The sequence below is a fragment of the Electrophorus electricus genome, chromosome 4 (genome assembly GCF_041902795.1).
Source record: "Electrophorus electricus isolate QZ-2024a chromosome 4, ASM4190279v1, whole genome shotgun sequence".
Classification (NCBI taxonomy): domain Eukaryota; kingdom Metazoa; phylum Chordata; class Actinopteri; order Gymnotiformes; family Gymnotidae; genus Electrophorus; species Electrophorus electricus.
In genome coordinates this window covers 25,869,817-25,887,964 of record NC_137500.1, presented here as the reverse complement: position 1 = coordinate 25,887,964, position 18,148 = coordinate 25,869,817, and the positions used below count along the sequence as shown (strand labels likewise).

Sequence of the window (18,148 nt, the reverse complement as noted above, 5' to 3'; positions counted from 1 at the left end):
AAAAGCATATAAAATCACAATGATTTCACAAAAACGTACAGTGCAACGTATCCCGATTTCCGCATGTACTGCAACAAAAACATTAAACTAAATGCATTAAACTGAATGCAATAAACTTTCTCTTCGCGAGGTGTCAGTGTAAAACTAGAATAAGGTTCATGGCGCTGAAGTAAGATGTTTTTTTTGCGCCCACCCCTTCATCGTGTAGCATTCATTTGTTACATATCACCTGTAGTGAAGAAACATCGTTGCATTGGCTTTAGTGTACATTGTACTGTATTGTATGTCAAACGGAAGATATTATGGTCAGCAGATTTGGGGTTACATGAATAAAAGTCATTCTTGGTGAATTTAAGGTGGACGTCGCTTTAACATGGAACAAACAGGATGTGGGAGGATGCGGCTCATGGTGGAGGTTGTGTGTGAAGCTTGTCTTTATGGCAGTATCGCTCTTGTTTGGAAGAGCAGTCTGGGCACAGATATGATATTCCATTTCTGAGGCGCAGAAAGAAGGAACTGTGGTGGGAAATATTGTGAAGGATTTGGGTATTGACCAAAAAACCTTAAAGGAGCGAGGATTTCATATTGTGTCAACCTCAGGAGAGTTGCTGTTTAAGGTAAATCCGAATTATGGTTTATTATATGTCAGTAGAAATTTAGACCGAGAGAAAGTGTGGAAGAAAAGCACCTCGTGCCTAATCAATTTAAAAATTGCCCTGGAAGATCCGCTCGAGGTTCAGTATGTGACTGTAGAGGTCATGGATCCGAACGATCACGCACCTGTTTTTTCTGAACACGCAGCATTTTTAGAGATATGGGTGTCCGCATTACCTGGGATGCATTCTCAACTTCAGGCAGCATGTGACCCAGACAGTGGTTCCAATTCCATTCAAATGTATAAACTCAGTCAAAATGATTATTTCCGACTCGAAGTCAAAGATCGTGGAGAAGGTGGTAAAATGCCCATTATAGTCTTGCAAAAGCCAATAGACAGAGAGGTTATTCAAAGCATGAAAATGTTACTATCTGCCGTTGATGGTGGTAGGCCCTCTAAAACTGGAACGATGGGAATAACCATTACTATTTTGGATGTAAATGACAACTTCCCAGGATTTACTAAGGATGTTTACTCTGTTACACTAAATGAAAATGCACCCATAGGTACCACAGTGCTACGAGTGAACGCTACAGATTTAGATGAGGGCCCAAATGGAGAGGTTAGTTATGCGTTTGCTAACAACGTTGACAGTGACAACTTTTTGACATAAACTCTATTACTGGGGAAATCATTATAAAGGGACATATTGATTTTGAAACCCGGGGTACCTATGAAATTGACATTGAGGCGTCAGACAAAGGTGTTATACCTCTGACAACAGATAAGAGTGTGACCATAAAAATTGTTGACATCAGTGATAATGTGCTGGAGATATAGGAGACATCATTTTCGAGCGCTTTTTCTGAAGAGTCTAGACCCGGAACTACAGTTGCTTTAATCAGCATCTCTGATGTAGACTCTGGAATTAACGGGAAAGTTTTTTGTTTTGTTCCTGAAGACATACCTTTTAAACTAATGCCATCATCACAGGATAATATTTACTCATTAGTTACTACGTCATCCCTTGACAGAGATACGATTTATGAGTATGGCATCACATTAATTGCCAAAGATGCAGGAGAGCTGCCTTTATCTTCAATTAAAACTATAACCCTTTTGGTATCTGATGTGAATGATAATAGTCCAGAGTTTTCTCTTTCCCCGTACACTTTTTACATTATGGAAAATAATGTTCCAAGCTCATCTTTATTCGCTATTTCGGCATCTGATCGAGACGCAACTAAAAATGCAGTAGTCACATATGGTGTACTGAGAGAAAGTGGCGAACACAATAAGTACACATCTTTTATAAATATCAATTAGGAAAATGGGTGGATATATGCGCTAAAAAGCTTTGAATTTGAAAGTTTAAAATCATTCCACTTCCGAGTACTAGCAACAGATTTTGGAACTCCTCCACTGAGCAGCAACGTCACAGTGAACGTGTTCATTCTGGACCAGAACGACAACGTTCCAGTGATCATATATCCAGTCAGCTCTAACGGTTCTGCTGAAGGTATGGAGGAGATTCCCTGCAATGTGAACGCAGGACATTTGGTGACTAAAGTGAGAGCCTATGACGCAGATATAGGATACAACGGCTGGTTATTATTTTCAATGCAGGAAGTAAGTGACCACACTCTCTTTGGTTTGGACCGCTACACAGGACAGATAAGGACCCTTCGCTCGTTCACAGAAACAGATGAGGCTCAGCATAAACTGGTCATACTGGTCAAAGACAATGGAAATGTTTCACTTTCAGCAACAGCGACTGTGATTATCAAAGTTGTGGAGCCCAAAGAGGATTTTGCAGCTTCTGACGTTAAAAGCACAGTAAAAGAAGAGGAAGAGAACAACGTCACATTTTATTTGATCATTACTCTGGGCTCAGTTTCAGTGCTTTTTGTCATCAGCATCATCGTTCTGATTGTAATGCAGTGCTCCAAATCTACAGACTATTCCTCCAAGTATTTACAAGACACAAATTATGACGGGACACTGTGTCACAGCATCCAGTACAGATCCGGAGATAAACGGTACATGTTAGTTGGACCCAGAATGAGTATCGGTTCTACTATAGTCCCGGGCAGTAATGGGAATACACTAGTGGTACCAGATCGCAGGAGAGGAACTTCTGGAGAGGTAAGAAAGTGTCACGTGTTTTTTGTCCAAATCAGTAATTCTTAATCCAAATCCTGGTGGCATAATGCAGTCCATTTTATTATTATTATTGTTGTTGTTGTTGATAAATTCATGGACTGTCTGCCTCTAGTTTTTAAGGCCTTGGTCATTACCTGATGAACTGGGTTAGAATGAGCAGCTACTCGCAGTCCCTGTCGGTGCGGCTACAGTCTGCTGGTTTAATGTGAAGAGTAGGACAGACAACCAGCCGCTGTCCATGGTGCTTAAACAGGACGCGCAATTCGTTTAAACTGAATATCTTAATATTGTGCGTCTGGTTGTTTGTGTCTAGCTGTGTCTCACTTTTTAAAAGTTTTATTTGTGTTTTGGTGGAGCATATAAAAGCATATAAAATCACAATGATTTCACAAAAACGTACAGTGCAACGTATCCCGATTTCCGCATGTACTGCAACAAAAACATTAAACTAAATGCATTAAACTGAATGCAATAAACTTTCTCTTCGCGAGGTGTCAGTGTAAAACTAGAATAAGGTTCATGGCGCTGAAGTAAGATGTTTTTTTTGCGCCCACCCCTTCATCGTGTAGCATTCATTTGTTACATATCACCTGTAGTGAAGAAACATTGTTGCATTGGCTTTAGTGTACATTGTACTGTATTGTATGTCAAACGGAAGATATTATGGTCAGCAGATTTGGGGTTACATGAATAAAAGTCATTCTTGGTGAATTTAAGGTGGACGTCGCTTTAACATGGAACAAACAGGATGTGGGAGGATGCGGCTCATGGTGGAGGTTGTGTGTGAAGCTTGTCTTTATGGCAGTATCGCTCTTGTTTGGAAGAGCAGTCTGGGCACAGATATGATATTCCATTTCTGAGGCGCAGAAAGAAGGAACTGTGGTGGGAAATATTGTGAAGGATTTGGGTATTGACCAAAAAACCTTAAAGGAGCGAGGATTTCATATTGTGTCAACCTCAGGAGAGTTGCTGTTTAAGGTAAATCCGAATTATGGTTTATTATATGTCAGTAGAAATTTAGACCGAGAGAAAGTGTGGAAGAAAAGCACCTCGTGCCTAATCAATTTAAAAATTGCCCTGGAAGATCCGCTCGAGGTTCAGTATGTGACTGTAGAGGTCATGGATCCGAACGATCACGCACCTGTTTTTTCTGAACACGCAGCATTTTTAGAGATATGGGTGTCCGCATTACCTGGGATGCATTCTCAACTTCAGGCAGCATGTGACCCAGACAGTGGTTCCAATTCCATTCAAATGTATAAACTCAGTCAAAATGATTATTTCCGACTCGAAGTCAAAGATCGTGGAGAAGGTGGTAAAATGCCCATTATAGTCTTGCAAAAGCCAATAGACAGAGAGGTTATTCAAAGCATGAAAATGTTACTATCTGCCGTTGATGGTGGTAGGCCCTCTAAAACTGGAACGATGGGAATAACCATTACTATTTTGGATGTAAATGACAACTTCCCAGGATTTACTAAGGATGTTTACTCTGTTACACTAAATGAAAATGCACCCATAGGTACCACAGTGCTACGAGTGAATGCTACAGATTTAGATGAGGGCCCAAATGGAGAGGTTAGTTATGCGTTTGCTAACAACGTTGACAGTGACAACTTTTTGACATAAACTCTTTTACTGGGGAAATCATTATAAAGGGACATATTGATTTTGAAACCCGGGGTACCTATGAAATTGACATTGAGGCGTCAGACAAAGGTGTTATACCTCTGACAACAGATAAGAGTGTGACCATAAAAATTGTTGACATCAGTGATAATGTGCTGGAGATATAGGAGACATCATTTTCGAGCGCTTTTTCTGAAGAGTCTAGACCCGGAACTACAGTTGCTTTAATCAGCATCTCTGATGTAGACTCTGGAATTAACGGGAAAGTTTTTTGTTTTGTTCCTGAAGACATACCTTTTAAACTAATGCCATCATCACAGGATAATATTTACTCATTAGTTACTACGTCATCCCTTGACAGAGATACGATTTATGAGTATGGCATCACATTAATTGCCAAAGATGCAGGAGAGCTGCCTTTATCTTCAATTAAAACTATAACCCTTTTGGTATCTGATGTGAATGATAATAGTCCAGAGTTTTCTCTTTCCCCGTACACTTTTTACATTATGGAAAATAATGTTCCAAGCTCATCTTTATTCGCTATTTCGGCATCTGATCGAGACGCAACTAAAAATGCAGTAGTCACATATGATGTACTGAGAGAAAGTGGCGAACACAATAAGTACACATCTTTTATAAATATCAATTAGGAAAATGGGTGGATATATGCGCTAAAAAGCTTTGAATTTGAAAGTTTAAAATCATTCCACTTCCGAGTACTAGCAACAGATTTTGGAACTCCTCCACTGAGCAGCAACGTCACAGTGAACGTGTTCATTCTGGACCAGAACGACAACGTTCCAGTGATCATATATCCAGTCAGCTCTAACGGTTCTGCTGAAGGTATGGAGGAGATTCCCTGCAATGTGAACGCAGGACATTTGGTGACTAAAGTGAGAGCCTATGACGCAGATATAGGATACAACGGCTGGTTATTATTTTCAATGCAGGAAGTAAGTGACCACACTCTCTTTGGTTTGGACCGCTACACAGGACAGATAAGGACCCTTCGCTCGTTCACAGAAACAGATGAGGCACAGCATAAACTGGTCATACTGGTCAAAGACAATGGAAACGTTTCACTTTCAGCAACAGCGACTGTGATTATCAAAGTTGTGGAGCCCAAAGAGGATTTTGCAGCTTCTGACGTTAAAAGCACAGTAAAAGAAGAGGAAGAGAACAACGTCACATTTTATTTGATCATTACTCTGGGCTCAGTTTCAGTGCTTTTTGTCATCAGCATCATCGTTCTGATTGTAATGCAGTGCTCCAAATCTACAGACTATTCCTCCAAGTATTTACAAGACACAAATTATGATGGGACACTGTGTCACAGTATTCAGTACAGATCCGGAGATAAACGGTACATGTTAGTTGGACCCAGAATGAGTATCGGTTCTACTATAGTCCCGGGCAGTAATGGGAATACACTAGTGGTACCAGATTGCAGGAGAAGGTCAGATAAAAAGCCTTCATTTAAATTACCAATGAAGTTGCACCCAATCATGGCAAACGTGCGTTTTGAAAATGCTTTGTGTATTTATCAAATAATTTGTATAGCACTTATTGTACAAAAGGGAGTTTTTCTGGCATTTTATGCTTCTGCATAGATCTACACACGACCGATTCATATATACCCAATAGATTTTCTTTTCTGTTGCTTTTTCAGCTTTGTTTTACAGAACATTTCGGTCGTTTGTGTAGTATGGTATGACAGAAGTATTTTGTTATCTTGTGACCTGAAGGTTGCTAACATATTTAAAGTGGTTTCTTCAGTTACTTTTGCACACTTCCTTCTGTGTTTGTTCACCGTAAATATAAAGTTAGGCAATGCTGTGGAATGTTCTGGATGCCTTTCCCTCATTCTGAACTCAGGGACCCCAGACACACTTGAGAATGGGAGCTGTCCACAGTTTGCGTTCAGAAACGCTCGACTAGATAATGCAGTAGTTTGGTTATTCAGAACATTCACAGTTACAATCTGAGGAACTGCTGAGTTCTCGTTCACTATCTTAAATTATTAGTCTGTATTAATAAACAGCTGAACCTCATCTGATCATTTTCCTGCAGTGAACTAAAAAATCGCACGGTGTCAGTGTAAACTACAAGAATTCTGACGCGTGTAGTTGGTTAGCTGGACCGCCTTTGTCGGCTGGTTCATTCGCTAAAATCCCGTCTTAGAAGAGCGTTTATAGCTTCACTGTATTGCTGACGTTTAGCTGGACATACTTAAATACCAGTGACATGGATACGCATTGTGTGGATCGTCTCTGTTAACCTGACTGAATTCTGGATTAATATTTTTCCCAAAATGGAACAAAAGGAGTACACATCATGGCGACTGAACTTGGCATTTCTGGCGCTGTCGCTGTTATTCTGGAAAGGGGTCCTAGCGCAGATACGATACTCAATTCCCGAGGAGCAGAAAGACGGCGCTGTGGTTGGAAATGTCGCGAAGGATTTGGATATTGATCTCAGAACATTAAAAGAACGAGGGTTTCGTATCGTGTCAACAACAGGCGAGTCTCCTTTCAAGATAAGTCAGTATGACGGACTCTTGTATGTCAACAGAAAAATAGACAGAGAGGGGGTATGCGAGAGAAGCACGCCTTGTGTGATTAATATAAAAATAGCTCTTGAAAGTCCTCTAGAAATTCATTACGTAACAGTTGAGGTTATGGACATAAATGATCATGCCCCGATATTTCCCGAGAAAGAAAAGCGTTTGGAAATAGCAGAAAATGCACTCTTGGGCGCACGCTTTCAGCTTCAAGCAGCACGCGACCCTGATGGTGGAATTAACTCGGTGCAAGTTTATAAACTGAGTCACAGCGAACATTTTCGAATTGAGGTTATAGATCGTGGTGCAGATCGAAAGATGCCATTTCTAATTTTGCAGAAAGCTTTAGACAGGGAAACCAAGCCAAATCATAAATTCCTTCTTACTGCGTTGGACGGTGGCAAACCCCCGAAATCTGGATCTATGGACATAACCGTGGATGTCATAGATGTAAATGACAACATGCCGGTTTTTACAAAAGACACGTATTCTGTGAAGCTTAGCGAAAACGCACCGATAGGTACAACGGTGATACAGGTAAATGCAACCGACTTGGATGCTGGTCCAAACGGTGAAGTATTTTACATTTTTGGCCATGATGTTGACAATGATCTACGCAGTCGCTTTGACTTAGATCCAGTTTCAGGAGAAATAATTGTAAAGGGACAGCTAGATTTTGAGGAGAGAGACCAGTATGAGATTGATATTCAGGCATCGGATAAAGCACCTGCACCTTTAACAACAGATAAAAGCGTACTTATACAAATTGTTGACGTAAATGACAATGCGCCAGAGATAGAAGTGACGTCATTTTCGAGTACAATACCGGAGGATTCCAAGACGGGAACTACAGTAGCCTTAATTAGTGTGAGTGATTTAGACTCGGGAGTGAATGGTAAAGTATCCTGTTCCGTACACGAAGACGTACCTTTCAAGTTAACGCAGTCCTCACAGGACAACATTTATTCATTGATAACCGCATCAACACTTGATAGAGAGAAAATATCTCACTATGATATAACATTGCATGCGAAAGACGCAGGGCAGCTGCCATTATTTTCTTTTAAAACTATTTCTGTCCTGGTGTCAGATGTAAATGATAACAGTCCAGAGTTTTCCCTAAATCCCTACACTTTTTATGTAAGTGAAAATAATGTACCAGGCTTGCCCGTATTCTCTGTATCTGCCTATGATCACGATTTGGATGCAAATGCCCTGGTAACCTATCACATTTGTAGAGAATCCGGTGAAGAATACAAGTACTCATCTTTCCTAAACATAAACCCTGAAACTGGTGAGATCTATGCCCTGAAGAGCTTTGACTTTGAAACATCCAAAATATTTAAGTTCCAAGTTATTGCTTCAGACTCTGGAACTCCTCCACTGAGCAGCAATGTCACAGTAAACATGTTCATTCTGGACCAGAACGACAATGGTCCAGTGATCTTATATCCAGTCAGCACTAACGGTTCTGCTGAAGGTGTGGAGGAGATTCCCCGCAATGTGAACACAGGACATTTGGTGACTAAAGTGAGAGCCTATGATGCAGATATAGGATACAACGGCTGGTTATTATTTTCAATGCAGGAAGTAAGTGACCACACTCTCTTTGGTTTGGACCGCTACACAGGACAGATAAGGACCCTTCGCTCATTCACAGAAACAGACGAGGCTCAGCATAAACTGGTTATACTGGTCAAAGACAATGGAAACGTTTCACTTTCAGCAACAGCGACTGTGATTATCAAAGTTGTGGAGCCCAAAGAGGATTTTGCAGCTTCTGACGTTAAAAGCACAGTAAAAGAAGAGGAAGAGAACAACGTCACATTTTATTTGATCATTACTCTGGGCTCAGTTTCAGTGCTTTTTGTCATCAGCATCATCGTTCTGATTGTAATGCAGTGCTCCAAATCTACAGACTATTCCTCCAAGTATTTACAAGACACAAATTATGATGGGACACTGTGTCACAGCATCCAGTATAGATCCGGAGATAAACGGTACATGTTAGTTGGACCCAGAATGAGTATCGGTTCTACTATAGTCCCAGGCAGTAATGGGAATACTTTAGTGGTACCAGATCGCAGGAGGAGAACTTCTGGAGAGGTAAGCTCCTACTTGTGGAAGGCAGAGGTGGATGTTTGTGATTTAGTTTAAATCACTCTAAAGTAATAGAACTAATATTACTGTAAATGTTACCTTCGCAAATCTCAACTAGTTTGTTTCCTAATAATAGTTCAATAACTAATAACTGTAATAATAGTTTTCCTACTGTATGTTAGACCAAGAAGAAGGTTTTACATTGCTTTCCAATAGCTCTGACACCTTGTCAACATCAACCTTTTAACCTATTTACTTCCAACACAATTAACTGCTTAAAATGTCAATTTCTCATTTTTAATGTGCTGCTGCACATGGATAATGCATAAAATTAACCATTTTTGCCCTTATCAGTATAAATAGAAAACTGACCCCACCGCAAAAAATAACATAAACAGCAACAACAGTAAAAATGATGATGATGGTAATAATGTTTTTAGTTCAGTCTCATCAGAGCAAGGTTTGAGAGCAGCTGGTTTTGACTGTATACAGCATGAAAAGTAGCAGAGGTCTTTAGTTTTAGGTGTAAGTAGACAACAAAGATCTCAGTGCACTGTTATGTTATTGAACATTGATTATTTGAATGGACAATTATATGTATGTAATTACATATATTCAATATTTCAGCTCTGTGTGAATATTGTCTAAAAGGAGCCTGTGGTGTTGCTATAATGTTTGTAAAGGAAATTAATGTTTGTAAGGAAATTAAGAGTGGCGAGGCCAGTTCTACTGTTGAAAGCATGTGACTACATATGTATGTGTGTACGTGTGTGTGTGTGTGTGTGTGTGTGTTTTGTGGGCACTAAGTAGTACAGTAGTACTCTTAACAGTGGGTTTGATTTCGTCACACAGATCTGCATTTTACTAGTCACACAGTCCAGGACAACAGCACCATCTCTCATATTACAATCACTTCTTCTTTTTGTTTAGCTGGTATGTAAAGTATATGAATGATTCATTATATAAATTAAGTAGATGATTAATGATTTTATCACACTTGGGAAATTTCCCCATTTTTTCCTCCATTTTATGTGCCTTTCTATCTCTGTTTACACTCTTTCTTCTCTAGTCCCTTTTCTCAGTGTTTAGAGCTGGGACATATTTGGGCACACCGAGAGACAAATATTATTTCCACAGCTCTGGAATTCTGTTCCCCTCACTATTGGACAGTCCTCATTGCACTCTTTAATATCCACCTTAAATCCTATCTGTTATTTAAAAATATATTGTTTGCTTTTCATACCATCAGCTTTCCAAACTCATGAACTGTCATTGTAGCTGTGACAGTTTTTGTTTTTAACTATTTTTCTCAAATAATTGTTTTAAATAATTTTTGAGTCTTTGGATCTCTGAAAAGTTATAAATGAAACAAATATATCATCATCAAGAGGGCTTATGATTTCATGAGTATTCAGAGATTAATTTATGACTTTTTGTAGTCCTGTGACTTCTTATCACATTTTTGTCAAATGTAGTATAGTCTTAATCTGAAATTCAAATAATTATGTACATGGAGTGCTTGATACAATTATGTGATGATAACGTAATATGCTAAGTAAACTATTTTGAGCAGTATTTGCATGTTTATACTGGTATTGGAAATTCTTTACTCTGTAGTATTAAATAATCCTAAATAGTAAATGTACTGATATTTCCTGATTAGTGTTAGATGCAGCAATGCTGTGAACAGCTTATGAAACTGGGTTGTTCTTCCAGACACAGAAACATTACAGACCAAATACAGTGTACGTTGCCTTTGTTTGAAATACAGTATGCTTAAGCTTTTGTTTGCCACTTCAGTCAGAGAAAATCTTTGATAATGGTGTAATGATGTTGATGGGTTACTCACTGTAATCTGTCCTACAGTAACATGCGTGTCGTCTGAATCCAACACCATGTGGTCCCCTGTGCTTTTGTTTTTCTCTGTCCTTCTATCTGTTTACTTGTGCGTTTCTCTCATGTTGCTACACCCCTCATCATTGCCGTGTTAAGAAAACCAGCCTCATCTGTTTCTTGTTCCCTTCCTTGATTCCCAAATGTATTTACAGCTTCTGTTTCCAGGTTTTCACGTGTATCATCATTGTTGTGCGGCTGTGTGTAATCCTGCCTAAAGCGTGGTTGCTTTCGGTTTCATAAATGTCTTCTTTTTTTTGGACTTTTTTGCTTCCTTCCTATTTTTGTGCTGCCACACACCTCTCTCTGTCAGAGTTTGGGGCAGGAGTATGTATAAGCTAGACTTGATTTATGTCTGATGGCATGTCCTTATCCAGCCTCCCGTTCTTCCTCAGAACATAGAAAACAAGTCATATCTTCATAGGGAATGGGGTCTTTAGTATGGTCTGTGTGTTTGCTTCACAAAATCAAAGAGGTTTAATTTAATCCAACCAGATTTTGTTACAAATCTGAATTTTAATTTAGTTGTCAAGTGTTGTTACTAGACAGTGTTCAACATTTAAAGAAGCCCAACTTTGAGTTTTCATGGAGCATTGTACAGAAACATAGTAATGTTTTCCTAGTGGGGGTGTGGTTTTGCTATGTGTTGAGTCTGTTACAGTGTGCTAGGATTCATACAGCTTGATTATATATAATGTCAGATTGGGAAGGTGGTGTGTGTGTGTGTGTGTGTGTGTGTGTGTGTGTGTGTGTGTGTGTGTGTGTGTGTGTGCGCAATTGCCTAATTAACATTACAGCATGTGAAAAGCAAAGATAAAAGCAATAGCTTTTTCAGTTGTCAGCAGATACAGAATTATATTTATTCTTTATCTTAGTGGTAATGCTGTCAGAGATTTAAAAGAATTGGTTAAACCATCAAGAAATGCAGGGGCTTGATTAATAGGTGCCTGCATATCAGGTTTAGCTTGTTCACTAAGGTTTATGGGGTATTGGGCATGCATAATCTTCAGGACACACCCCTGCTAATTACTGACTTCAGGTTTTTCAGTCTTTCCCATTGCTAGAAGGTGTATAAAATCAAGCGCATAGCCATGCAGTCTCCATAGATAAACACAGGCAGTAGAATAGGTCATATTGGCTCATAAAGAGCTCAGTATATAAGGAAGTATGTAAAACACCTATATTATGTTGATTTGTATTACCGTGTGAATTATTTCTTCCGAGACACTATAGTTTCAGTGGGTAGTAGATTGTGCATGCCCAGAGTGAATGTAATGCTCCCTGAATGGAGGATGATGTTACCATGCGTGGTAGCCTTCCATAATCCATCCTTGATTTGTGTGTGGCAGTGCGATTAAAAGTAAGTTCATCAATGATTATATTACTGTTACGGACATTATCGTAATTGTGTTTTCTGTGAGAAATGCAGCACATAGGAACATAGCACTTCCTAACTAAAGTTAGTCCTTCTGAAATGTTTGAAGGAGAAAGACCGGGAACTGGAGAAGGCAGGTCTCACTGCAGCCTACCTAAAGGAGGCTTCCGAGTCTCTTCGTCCTCAACCCTTAAATAGCTGCACCCCTGCACCTACATCTAAAACTGGAGGAATAGTCCCAGACACAATGCCGCTCAACTGTGCCCTTACCCACGGCACTCCACGACCAAGGAGATCCGAGCAGCCACATTACCAATTCACCATATTCAGCCTTTGAATCCTGAAATCCCCACGGAAAGCTGTAGTATGGCTCCCATTATCCTACTGTCTTCCTCAGCAGCATGACAGCCGCTATTTGCCATCCACCATCCTCCTCAGCACCCCAGCGCAGACAGAACTCAGCATCCGAAAACCCCAACCTGATGTTTTCCAGCCTACATGGAGTAACAGCCTCCACATGCCTTCACTATAAGTTCCCTCCAGCCATTGAGCCTCAAGTACAACCTCCAATCCCTGATTGGAGCCCCCTGTATCCTCAGCCTCAACCACCTTTCCTAACATCAGAGTTAGGCCTGTCAGATCCTAGCCAGGGACTGACTATGCCTAAGGCTAACCTAATGGGTCTGTTTGCTTCATCCTATGGGATACCCAAGCCCTCTCTGCTTAGCTTTAGCAGTGGTAAGGAATCTGACTTTGCCTTACTGAAAATGGGCTTAGGCAAACTTATGGCTGCTTTTGGAACACTTCAGGCTGCCAATTGCATACAATTGCCGAGTATTATGTGCACAATCCCACTCCATTCACCACAGCTGTTCAGGCCCTCCCAATTAAACATGGGTAGCCATGTCAACTCATTCAGAGTGAATTGGGTGCTGTCATGTACGCTCCCCCGTTAGGACGGGAGATGAAGAGGGTTTTGACAGCTTTGCTTTATCAGTGCATACTTTAGACAGTATGCTCTGTTCTTTAGTGGGTGAGTGGTTATGAGCTCACATGCGGATTGGCTTCTCAGTGAACTCCCTCTAAACTATCCCAATGGATTTGTAGAGTATTGTCTTAACAGTGGCATACTCCAAACTGAAACAGATAGAATGTATACCTTAAGAGTTCTCTGCATGGCTACATCTTAAATTACAAGCTCAAGAGCATAAATTTAACATCTGTAAGAGGGAGCATCTCACCATATTGCATGAGACGGTCCATCCGGACCCTAATGAGGTCCTTATGGTGGATACTTCCCCTAAGATGATCTATCTCAATCATCCCAACCACCCTCAGAGAGTCATGTTGAAGGAGTTAACCTGCATAGCGGTGGTCTGTCACTAGGGGCTTATGCCATACTGTATGATGGTTCCGAACGGACCCATGACTATGAACAGTCCGACATGATATCATAGAGCTTCAAGGCACATGGGTCTCCTTCGACATATCCCCTGCACTGGACCCAGCCAAGGGGTTCAGAATCCATCATGCATTCACCACAGGTGAACTCGGTCTGTCAGAGCATAGCTACCCAGTTAGGGCTCTGACTGCAAAGTGTCAACACCTACAGGGTCTACCTCTTTCATCTGTCGGTAGAGTGCCCCCTTTAGTCCTTACAGGTCCAGACTTCCCTCGCCTGCTCCTTCCTACTCAGCTCTTAAAAGCTGGTCTACCAGTTCATCAGTGATCATAGTACTGTTATTGACATTATCGAAATTGTATTTTCTGTGAGAAATGCCGATATTGAGTTGGTAATCCTTCGCTGGCCTGTAGTGAAATGCTAATATCATGCATATGCAGCCTAGTATACTTTATGCTGTATTTATATATAGGAGAATTGTATTACATTTACAAGTAATGAGGAACTGTATGTTGTATATACTTACCAATGTATACATTTCTTTACTGCTGATTTACAGCTGAATTCCTGTTAATCAGTAATTTACCATCTAGGTTCCTTTGCAAGATTAGTTGCCTGTATATAGTTATTGTACTGACTTCTGTGATGTGGAATTAATGTGTACAGCTGTTATATGTAGTTGGAAGACGTGGTTTGCATAATCATTTATTTCTCTTGGTGTTTGCAGTAACATGCACATATACAAGATTACCTGTATATACCAGCTCCATTATACAGATTCATTCACACAAGTCTAACTACACCTCACACACATGGATAAAGCCCAGAATTGCCTTTTATCCAACAATGCTAAATTGACCAATAAACCCAAGGTTGGGTATCTCTTCAAGCCCTGCTCTCTGACCGCAGCCTCCAGCTTCCAAGACCCACCAAGCCAGCACCCACTAGAGTATCATCTCTTCTTCACAATGACTTTAATTGGTGTTTTCATAGGATGCCACCACCTTTGCCATGAGTCAGTTTATGAAATGTTGCTCTGCTAGATCTGTTCTGGTCAATTGTAAGTGTAAGGGTCTGTAGCCTGTTGCTCCACCCCAGTGCTGCCCAGTGCAAACTCCACCTCTTTATGTCCAGTCTGTTCTCTCTGTGAGCTCAGAGAGCAGCAGATCAAGAGACCAGAGTCAATGTAGTCCCAGAAGCTCTAGTTTATTTGTAGGAAAGGGCAGGTATTTGTAGGGCTGAGGTGTGTGTGTGTGTGTGTGTGTGTGTGTGTGTGTGTGTGTGTGTGTGTGTGAAGATGGAAGTGGTGCAGGGAGGGGAAAGCTGTGTGTGTGTGTGTGTGTGTGTGTGTGTGTGTGTGTGTGTGAAAGAGAGGGAGAGAGAGGGTCAGAGGGGAGATAAGGGGAGCTAGTTTGGCGCAGGTGAAGTTAACTAACTGCTCATGGTTATCATAAACAGGGAAATCTTACAGTGATGAGGAGTATTGCACAAGGTCAGGGGGCGAACAGAGTGTTGAATCATCAGATTAGAGGGGCACGGGCATGCCTAAAACAAACATAATATTGTTCATTAATAGACTAACAGAGTGAATTTAAATGAATTTTATTCTTACAGTAAGTGCCATTATAATGAAATGGAAACCTCACAGAGCACCAACAGCTCGGCTACAAAACGATGGAGAATGGAGCGCTCAGTATATCCATTTCTGAAGTGTGTAGCAGTTGCAGGTCGCTTATCCTCTGATGCATCGCTCACTACAAAGTTCGAAATCACCCCTGAGAACATCAGCACAAGAACTGTGCAATGTGAGGTTCATCAAATGTTATTTTGACCCAAAAGGTATCATTTGACCTCAGCCCCACAGAATACCTTTCAGATAAATTGGAGCATTGATTATGAATCAGGCCTTCTTTTCATTGCCTGACGTCACAAATGCTCTTTTTACTGAATAGGTACACATTTCCACAGACACACTCTAAAATCTTATTTAGCAAAGGTATATGTTATTTGTCACGTCTACAGACCGGAGCATTCCCCGTTTCCCAGGCAACCTAGTAACTTCCGGGTTTTCGCCATTCTCTATGGTTCCCTGTCTCCTCCCCTGTGTCTCCAGCTGTTTCTAATTTATCCCTGATTATAGTCTTATAAAAATCCCATCCCTACCTATTTTGTTTGTCGGTTATTGTTTCTCCTCGCGCCTTCGTTGATATGTGTTTGATAATATGGCTCTCTTGGTTGTTGGTTAGTTCTCGTCGGTCTTAGTCTTGCTTTGTTTTGGTGAGAGTGTGTTTCTGTCTTTCATTGTGTTTGTGATAAGAACCTGTGTTACACCTAGCTCCTTGCTCCCATTTTGTTTGTTTAGATCTCATTTGTACTCTCCCTCTGTGTTTGCTGTCTACGCCTCCGTTAATGTTTACCCGGTATTGCTGTCTGTCTTTGATTTTGTTCAGTGTTCGTTTGTTTATTAAAACTAAGTGTTTCTTTATTCTATTTGTCACAATTGTTTTGGTTTCCCTTGTTGGTTCCGTTTCACATAACATGGAAGGCGTCTGCACTTCGCACGTGTGTTCGCCCTCGCTCACCACCCCTTCCGCGTTACATTATTGCTGAAAACTTCATATTTAATGCCCATGGTTTTTGGCATGGGATGACCAACAAGCTCATATACATAAGCTGTTCAGGTGTCCATATACTTTTGGCCATATAATGTATCTCTCTTGTTTTCTCTATCTCATCTAGGGGCATGATATTTGAATCTGCATTGCATAGTTGTGTAGTACTGGGGGTGTGTGTGTGCGCGCAAGCTTTATTGTGTCAGTAGGCCATGTGTTTCTGGGTTTCTATTACTGTAGGTCAACACACCATGTAAGTTAAGTACTACTACCCAGTGAGGTGGTAATTCTGCTTGTAATCCCTTATCACTTTGTTTGCTTTCTTTTTTAAGTCTCTCCACCTAAAGACACTAAGATTAGCGCAATATGTGAGCTACCTAGTTAATAAGGAGTGTTAAAGTTTATAAATAATTTCATAAATTAATTGTCTGGTTCACATGTGCTGTGTTAAGTTTGTGCAGAGTTGGGTCATGTTATTGCTAATTGTGTACAGTGTTTTTTTAAATCAGTTCCTTTCCCACTGTGAATTAATGCATCTGTTTCTCTCTGTGTGTGCTGTCAAAGAGAGTTGTTTTGCATCCTACCATACTTGGCTTATAATTTTAGCCTGAGCTGCATGATAGACTGAGGAGAACAAAAGCCATCCAAAAGAGAGATTGCTCTTATATATACACACACACACACACACACACACACACACAAACACACAGGCCATAGTCTTGGCCTTTGCAACCCTGTTAGTCACAGATGCAGAACCACACACCTGCTCTAATACTGCAATAGTGGCAAATTAACAACCGAAACATTCGTCAAAACCTTTAATTAATAATGATAGTTAACATATGTCCTGGAAAATACTAGGGTCTTTGTCACAGAGAGAAGTCTATTTCAGAAAAATAAGACATCTACACACAGAGGTCCTGGACTTGTAAACGTTTCCCTTTCTCCGTTTAATTTTATTCATGTCGTAATGTTACATAAGAGCACTACATGTCTGGTCAATAACAGCAGTCATTTCATTGTAATGAATGAGCAGTATCTTCTGATCTCTCTCTCTCTCTCTCTCCCTCTCTCCCCCCCATGTGGTGTCACAGCTATCTCCCCCTCTCCTCTAACCCTGCGTACACCGTTTCACCTGGCTATTTCCTCCTACACTTAAGAACACTTGCACATTAGGGTAGTTTTGCTGAGTTAATTCACAAAAACTCCATTGCTATCACCTTTACTGGTGTTTGCTTTGCTTCCCCTATTACTTCTCCAGCCAATCAAACTGTGTTGGTGACGCTGGGCTGTGAATAGGTTTGAACTGGCAGAGATATGCTGCGCTAACTGCAGTAAGGCTGTGCTGGGTGCTCTGCTCTGTTCCACACACTGGGGATCCAGGACAGCAGTATTGCTGCTCCAGCTGCTGCAGTGCCTGTGGTCCGTCAGGTTCGGCTGGGCTGTGGTGTCACAGCTCTACTGGCTGTGTGTGAGGAGCCACAGGGGCGGGGCTTTCGGTCAGGGTGTGGGAGGGGAGCCACAGCAGCTGAGATGGGTCGAGGCTCAATAAAAACATGACACCCAAGAGTAGAGGTTCCTCGGCAGAAAGAGGGGATAGATTATTAGGCATGTTCAAATATTAACGTGTGTAAACTAGGGGTGTGTGATGTGCGAGGATGGACTCTGGCAGATGTAGCTGTGGCAGCATGGCTAAAAGGATCGAGCCAGAAGGAACCACAGACAGGAGGCTCCCTGGAGCATCAGCACTCTGCTGCTCTCGGCCAACAAACTTGAGTGTGAATAAATAGGTGACGTGAGAGCATCATAACATCCC

At 40.9% G+C, this 18,148-nt stretch overlaps 1 protein-coding gene and 2 pseudogenes across 5 annotated transcripts in view; all 3 read left to right on the top strand.

Moving 5' to 3' along the window:
- LOC113577152 (protocadherin alpha-C2-like) overlaps positions 1-18,148 on the top strand; it is a 143,691-nt gene that overhangs the window by 23,629 nt on the left and 101,914 nt on the right. For 2 of the 5 annotated variants that reach the window (XM_081712926.1, XM_081712925.1), the window contains exon 1: positions 6,543-9,056. The exons of 2 other annotated variants lie outside the window; for them this stretch is intronic. In XM_081712926.1, coding sequence (XP_081569052.1) covers positions 6,702-9,056 — 2,355 coding nt within the window. In that variant the 5' untranslated portion in view covers positions 6,543-6,701. Of the gene's footprint in view, positions 1-6,527; positions 9,057-18,148 lie in introns of those variants that run through there. One more of the 5 variants, XM_081712932.1, reaches the window with a different exon arrangement.
- Positions 438-2,889, top strand: LOC145657604 (protocadherin alpha-3-like; annotated as a pseudogene).
- LOC113575568 (protocadherin alpha-3-like) lies at positions 3,557-6,094 on the top strand (annotated as a pseudogene).